The sequence below is a fragment of the Chanos chanos genome, chromosome 1 (assembly GCF_902362185.1).
Source record: "Chanos chanos chromosome 1, fChaCha1.1, whole genome shotgun sequence".
NCBI classification, from domain to species: Eukaryota; Metazoa; Chordata; class Actinopteri; order Gonorynchiformes; family Chanidae; genus Chanos; species Chanos chanos.
In genome coordinates, this window is record NC_044495.1 from 47,610,776 (window position 1) to 47,618,793 (window position 8,018).

An 8,018-nucleotide genomic window follows, 5' to 3' on the forward strand; every position below is an offset into this window, starting at 1 on the left:
TTTTTGACCTTTTTCGCCACTGGAAATTGAATCGACATGGTCGGCATGGGAGCATTCAGTTTTCATTATCGTAATCCAAAAAAAGTACACATCTCACTTGGTTTTTTTGGGGGGTTTTTTGGGCTCTTTTGCTTTTTACACCAGCCATTTCACATACAGAATATCTCAATGACAGAGAAGTAGATCGCAGGCACTTATTTCCTAAATGCTTCAAAGAAATGTTTCACTAATATTCAATATTAATAAATTATGTCGCTCTCAGAGTTTACTTGCGCTGCTGACTGTCGTGATGGCCCTTGAATACGAGTAATGATGGTGTTCGGAGCATTTCTCCTTTTTGTTTTTCTCACAAGCTAAAACTCTGGCCCTAATCCAAGCTCTGTATGTTCTATATGTGTGTGTGTGTGTGTGTGTGTGTGTGTGTTATACACAGCTAATGAGGGGAGGAGACTCTTCAGTCTTTTTCTTTCTTATCCCTTTCTCTGTAGGGATGAACTGGAGGGCCTTCACATGCTGGTTGAGAGTCTTGTGCTGAAGGGACTTTCTGCTCAATTATTGGCTTTTGTTCGCGGGAAATGGTGGACAGGAAAAATGACTGAAGTCACATGTCTTTTACTTGTTTTTCAGAGGGGTTTTGTGACCATTCTGTGATCAGATTTCACAAGTGTAGTTCTCCTTTTGGTGTTTTAGCATTTCAGCAGATCACTGAACTTTTGGACGAAAATTGATTAACCAAATTCAGGTAGGCCATGAGAAGAGAAGAAAAATGACAAAAGAGAATGGTCTTCACTGTAAGGAGGACGATGAAACAGCACCCCCCCCCCCCCCCCCCCCCAAAAAAAAAATTAGGGCAAAACAAAAGTCCTTCAGCCACGCCTCTCTCTGTCTGTCAGTCTTCTCCGAAGCTGTTAAATGAAGATATCAAACGTTGCCATTTTCTACCCTGTGAGAGTCTTCAACACCCAGCTGAGAACCAGTCCAACGATGCCTCTGGCAATGTTTTGGCCATGCATGTCTGCATTCACACATGTGTGTGTTTGTCAGATGTGTACATGTTGTGTGTGTGTGTGTGTGTGTGTGTGTTAAACATGGACACCCACCTCTCTCAGCCAGCATGGGGTTTACAGAGGCTTCAGGGCACCAGCAGACAGGCTCTGGCCTACACAACACACTGAGGATGATACTATAACCACAACTCCTACATACTGAGAAAAAAAAACCTGAAGCTACATCCACACTGTCTTATACTGTTCATTTAATCTCCTTTATATTTGCATGCCAGTCAACACAGCTCCTTTTGCCTGACTGTTTCCTGCTTTCCCAACTCTTTTGTCCTGCCACCTTTCCTCAGAGAGGTATTAGTGTAGGAGAGGAGAAGAGGGCTAAGGCCAGTTTTGTGGGGAGAAGGTCCAGAATCCACAATACAGTGGGTAATGTCTGACCATGCCTGTGTATGGCCGAATAGTCTTTTGTTGTCCTGTCACTTCCAGTCTGTGGTGAATCCCACTGCTCTTCTGACAGAAAGATAAAAGATCATTTTTTTTATTCTTATTGTTTTTAAACGATATTTTTTCAGTGCTTTGTCTCAGATCCATGACGCCATCCTTACCCCTCCATTTCAGGGAGACTCTTCATTGTTTTTTTTGTCTTTCCTCCTCTCCACCTTTCTCTTTAAAGAGGGGAGAGAAAGAGGGCAGGCAGATAGGCAGGCATGCCCTGGCATGTCCCACTTACCACGTACAACCAGAGTGATCTAATGAGAGAGAGAGAGAGAAGAGAGAGAGAGAAGAGAGGGGAAATAAAATCAGTGGCTAAATTATGGTCCTGATTGGCCATTCCCAAAAGAGTGGAGGCATCATTTGGAGAAAAGCATGTAATAATTGCTTTTAAGGCAATGTCAGACACATGCAGTTCCCTTCACTAATGGGGCAGCGAGGTAGAGCCAGCCCCGGGGTCACTGAAGGACAGCGTCAAACCAGACAGGCAAAGGCTGGGGAGACGCACAGCCAGGCGTGTGTGTGTCTGCGTCTGTGTGCGTGCGCGCGCGCGTGTGTGTGTGTGTGTGTGTGAGAGAGAGAGAGACAGAGAGAGGGGGAGAGAGGGAGAGAGGGGGAGACAGAGTGCAGAGAGGAAATGAAGTGGCAATAAGTGTAACCCAAAGGGGAAATGCACTTCAGTGTGAGTTTAGTACATCAGGCCAGGGATTTGGCAGCCTGCCACACAGCAATTGTTTACCTTTTTGCTCACTGGCTGCATCTGTTCTGTTTTGTAAACGGCACTAAACTATCCGCCCGTAAACAGCGGAATCAATAACAACTGTTTTGGGATTTCCCTGCCTCCTTACGTTCTTTTTTTTTTTTTCTCCCCGTCTTCTTTTCTCCTGCTACATCCCCTCTCCCCCTTCCCCTCCCCACCCCACCCCCACCCACCCCCCTCCCCTCTTCTCCGCCTCCTTCATGCCAGTCAGTGCAAGCATAACGCACGGGCTGTTTAAGAAAGCCTGAATCCATGAGAGAACCTTTAGAGAGAGAAAAACAATATGTCTTTTCAAATGACTCTCCCTCTCTCTTGTTTTGCCCCAAGAGACGGTAAAGAGATTAAAGTTTGGCACCAAATTGTCATCATATTATAGCAGACTTTTAAAACTGAGTAATTCATGTCTTTTTTGAAGTTCATCAACTGAAACATCAGCACCTTCTGCTGCAAGGTTAATCCTCTACCTTCTTTTGACTTTGAAAAATACGAGATTAAAAAAAAAAAAAACAGATGTTTTTGCTTGGCACTTACTCAATGCTAATAAAAAGCCATTTACAATTCGATAGGCACACCATTCTTGGAGGATTCTAGGCAAAATCCCCTCTCTAAAATGAACTCTTAAAAACAGGTGAACATTCTGCGGTTCTCTGAACATTCTAGAAACCCTTTGTTCTGGTTCTAGAACCCTCCGTGGGCGTTCTTCTCTGATATAAAAAGTCATGCCCTTTTAATGGTCCCCGTGTGATCTTGGCTTACGGCGAACGACACGCCTGATCGCGTCCAACAACCTGCTCCATCACATTGTAATAAAGTCCATTTAGCCACCAGCGCCCGGGCCTGCCTTTCCAAGGCTCTGCTAATGGTTAGGAGATGAGAGAGGCTGGATTAGCCCTATAATGTAGCTGTAATAAATAGCCAAGACCTGGCTGGCTGGAATAAAGGGGCTAGAATAAGAGCAGACCATTAAACTACAAAGGTGATAGACCAGTCTTAGACATGAAGTACAGAGGTGGAAGCTGTGTTTACAAGCCACACAGATTTTTTTTAAAGAAAAAAAAATCTAAGTTAAAAGTATGTATGCTATAACTCATATGATAATGTTGATAATATGTTTGTGGTGCCTATGCTATATCTGTAGAACAGATATCTTGCAGTAAAGTTGCGAGGGGAGAATATGAAATGGCAGCAAATGATGGAGAATTTCCCATTCTTCTCTCTTGTTTGTTTGTATTATTTTAAATGTTGGAATATCTTTGTATAGTAAGGAACAGCAGGGTGGAGGGCTGGGGGATTGTGTGTGTGTGTGATACAGGGAGAGCTTAATAAATTCTTCATGGGGCTGTCAGGGATTGCTTATGGTAAACACGCTGTGTTGGACATTGATGCTTTCGAACGCTCCATCATAGATACAGGCAAAGGCAAAAACATACGGCATATGTGAACACGCAGTAAATTTGTGCCGCATAACTTGTGCTATATAACCATTTACATGTGCGGTATGTGATATGCTATGCATAATGTATGAAATATGTGGCTACGTGTGTGTGTGTGTGTGTGTGTGTGTGTGTGTGTGTGTAAGAATGCATGAGTGGTGAATTGATGCAATGCCACAGTCTTTTTTTGTGGAAACAGTCATTTTCATGCAGGCTTTCCAGAACTTTCCCCTGCTCCCACAAGACCCTATTAATGATGAGGGGCTGAGAGTACAAACTCACCTGTCCATCTATACGTGCACACACACACACACACACACACACACACACACATATTCTCTCTCTGTCTCTCTCTCTCTCTCTCCTCTCTCTCTCACCCTCCCCTCTTCTTCTCTCTCACACACACACACAGCAAACACAATCTTTCTCTCTCTTTCAAACACACACACACACACACACACACACGCATGCAAGTTCATGAATTTATTCTGAGGTGCCTATTAAGCGGCTCCCAGGGTCAGCGTGGTGTCAGTGTAATCATCGAACCAGACAGACATGTGCGAATGTAAAGAGCGAAAAAGAAAAAGAAAAAAAAAAATCACAAATAAAGATATTTATATCCCTCCCACCCCCCCATCCCACTCATCCATGCCTGATTAAGCCAGGAAACGAGGGAATAAGAGTGTTGTCATATTGTCAGAACTGCTGTAACAATGTGACAAAATTACATTAAGATCCAGAGGCAATAATGTCGCAATAATTGAACACTTTCTTCTTCTTTTTTTTTATTCACTGCCCGTACTCAATCATCTGGAAGCTTTCAGAAGCTGAGTTAAAGCCTTCCTGATCCACTCCCCAATGCCTTTTCAGTGGGGAAGGAACTCATTTAAGGGACCGACACACAACAGTATCTGCTGCAGTGTCGGAAAGGGCGGCGACGCGTTTTTAGCGCGGCCCATTCTCCTGCCTAATGCGGAACATCCCGCGGGTGAAGACTTTGGCAGCTTCAGAAATGGGAAAGCCATACTGGAGACAAGCAGGAGGTCATCGGCGGGTTAGCGCAGAGTAGAAAAGTTTGTGTGGAAACTGTTTGGCCACATAAGGGAACTAAGGGGAACTTCGGCAAAAACTGGAATCAATAACACAGTGAAGCTATGAGGACTTGGTCTGGAATACATTATAAATATATATAATAATGAGAAGATGTATCTGACATCATAGAGGTATATTTTTGAGAGTCATAAATTTGAGTATAGAATGAGTATTGATGCTCTCTCATCTTTGTCAGGTGTCTGAAGTAGCTTCATGAACCTTTGAGTAGCTTTGAAATCCATAGCATCTTTTTTGAGATATCCTGTCCAGGTTCGTCGTGAGAAATAAAAATGCTGCAGAGCAGTCCAGGCAGAGGGTGTTGTCGTACTCTAACGCCACGAAAAGTGTCAGAAATGGGTTTCGTTTGTTTCATTTTACTGTGTCTTGTGCATTTGGTCAAACACAGCCTTTCCCCCCCTTTCTCTCTTTCCATTAGCCCCTCAAGAGCAGCCCAAGCGAGAGAGAAGCTTCTGTCTGACCTCCCATCAGCTGTGCTGTCTGACACAACTGGCAACCGCTCTGCTGGAGCTGGAGCAAAAGGTGGAGGATCTGGCAACCCAGGTTGGATTTCTTAACTGCGCAGGAGAGGCAGTTTGCAGTGGCAAAGGTACAATCCAGTGGTCAGGTTTGCAGTCAGTCAGATATGAATCAGTTTTGAGTAGTCTCATGCACTACCACTCCAGTACAACAGATGGCGCTCCAATAACTATTTCATGCAATTTCTTTTAATTGACATTCCGTACAATCGACTGAAACGTAAATGAAATCTATAAATATTTTTTTTGTCACCTTTGTATCATCAACTAAAATCTTACAACTTAAAGTAACGTTTTTATACTCATTGAAAAACTTTGTTTTGCTGACACTGGGAAAAAAAAAAGAAAAAAAAAAATATATATATATATATATATATATATATATATATATATATATATATATATATATACACACACATATACATATGTAATTTTTGTTTCTGTCATGTACCCCATCCGAGACAAACCAGCTGCATGTTTTGCAGTGACGTCTCCAACTTCAGCCATAGAGCAACAAAGACTGTTTTGGCTGTTGAGTCAGAGACTGGTCACTGTGGGGTCAGAGGACGCTAACGCTGTCTGTCGTCGTGCAGTGCAGAGTCTGTGACTGCTGAGGACTTTTAAAGTGACCTTTAGCTCAATAATAGCTGCATTTGTGCTAACAACTCCCTACGACAGGCACAAGAAGGCCAGCACGGCGACCTGAGACATATGCTCTCTTCATAACACATTTTTTCCTAGTCTTTTCCACCATTTTATGGCTCTTTGACTGCTCTCTCTCCCTCTCTCCCCCTCACTCTCTCTCTCTTTTTTTTCCCTCTACCCCCTTCTCTGCCTCTCTTTCTGAAGACCCAGGGTGGCAAGTTTTCAAATGAAAGCGACTGGTGCATGTAGTAATTTCTATAAAGGTTACATTAAAAAACAACGCATGCAGAAAGGCTCGATTTACAGAGAAGTAAACAGCCTTTAAAGGGCAGTTATCCAAATCATTAATTCAGGCAATCAAACGACTTAATTACCAGAAATTCATCAGATGGGCTTAAAGGTCAAAAAGTGACACAAGGGCGGCCTCCCCCTCACACCCCCCCCCCCCCCCCCCCCCCCCCCAACCCCAACCCACCCAACTCTGCTGCTTGTTCGGCTAAATTGCCTCGCCTTGGGTCTGGCATCCGAAAGCGTCTGATTAGAAGAATGTGGCCTTGATGCATGCACTTTTAATTTGCTCCTAGACACACACACACACACACACACACACACACACACACACGTATAAACACACTCATCCTTCCTCTTTAGCCCTCAGGGGATTATAGCAGTAGCAGCAGTAGTTATCTGGGTTCAAATCAACTCCAAGTCCTCAGATTCAGTTTAACAACACTCACAGTTTTCATAATTGCCTTTTTTTGTATATAGCTTTTTTCCAAGTCACGGAGTCATTTTTAGGTCATAGCGAATGGCTGGCGTATGACAAAGAGAACGCCCAAAAAAAGAAAAAAAGGACATGGATATTAGCCTTGAACAGGCTGATGTTTTCAGCTACTGATTCAGACTGTGATGGCATATGCTTACAAACAGCGCTTCCTCTCCATTAAACACAGAATCATTATTAATATGCATTTAATAAACAAGGATAGTGCATTGTCTCCTTTATGGATTAGCTCTCTTTGCTGTGTTGTTTATTAGTGCGTGTCTCTGGTGTTTCCACTGATGCACAGTAATGTTCAGTTTTCAGCAATTTTCAGCATTCCCATAAGAGCAGGTTGTGTTAAACTTCTCCACGGTAACGTTCAGATTGCATTCCCGTAAGAGCAGGTTGTGTTAAACTTCTCCACGGTAACGTTCAGATTGCATTCCTGTAAGAGCAGGTTGTGTTAAACTTCTCCGCAGGGATCCCGAGAAAGGCCAAGGAGGATACAGACGTCCCCTCGGTCGACGGCAAGTCCACCCCCAACCTGCTGCTCCAGAACACGGAGGTACAGCCAAAGGGCATTTGGAAACATGACCGGACAGTAGTTTTAACTAATTATCACAAGAATGTTGTCTTTGTAAAGAATTCATGGTCAGAAAAGTACAGTCATTTAAGTTACTGTGCCAGTCTGTGCATAGCGTAAGCATCCGTCTGTACTGAAATATTACAGTATTGTAGCCTGTTAGAGCAAATAACACATTCTGAAAAGCTCACATTGCAATATACAGAGGTGAAGAGCTATATCTTTGAAAAGCAATGTAATTGTGTATTGTGTTGGTGTGTGTGTGTGTGTTTGTGTGTTTTGTGTGTGCGTAGGCCGTGTCTCTGGAGTTTGACTGGAGGGTGGCCTTCAGAGACCTAGTTCCTCAGATGGCTCACTGCCTGCGTGTGGTGCTTGAGGACATCTGCGCAAAGAGCCTACAGCAGGAGGCGGAGTCCCATGCAGCTAACCCCGCCTACCTAGCCTGCATTGATGTACCTCAGAGAGAAGGGGCGGAGCCAACCTGTCCCGAGCGGGACAGCCCAAAAAGAATAGTCAAGGCAATCCTACACTCCACTCCGCTACACAGACACACAGCACAGTTACTAGCATGGTGTCACACATTTACTCAAGTTCATCTTACGAAGCATTTTGCCCCAAAACTTCACAAATTAGAAAGAAACAGAAAGTTTCCACCAGAGAACTAAGCATGTGACCAGTCATATATTAGAGAGCTATGAAGTTAGGCACAG

At 43.7% G+C, this 8,018-nt stretch overlaps 1 protein-coding gene across 1 annotated transcript in view; it reads left to right on the forward strand.

The window, feature by feature from the left end:
• Window positions 1-8,018, forward strand: part of kiaa0825 (KIAA0825 ortholog) — a 93,168-nt gene that overhangs the window by 9,307 nt on the left and 75,843 nt on the right. Inside the window, exons 4-6 of the mRNA XM_030764696.1 lie at window positions 5,218-5,388; window positions 7,205-7,290; window positions 7,602-7,826. Coding sequence (XP_030620556.1) covers window positions 5,218-5,388; window positions 7,205-7,290; window positions 7,602-7,826 — 482 coding nt within the window. The remainder of the gene's footprint in view (window positions 1-5,217; window positions 5,389-7,204; window positions 7,291-7,601; window positions 7,827-8,018) is intronic.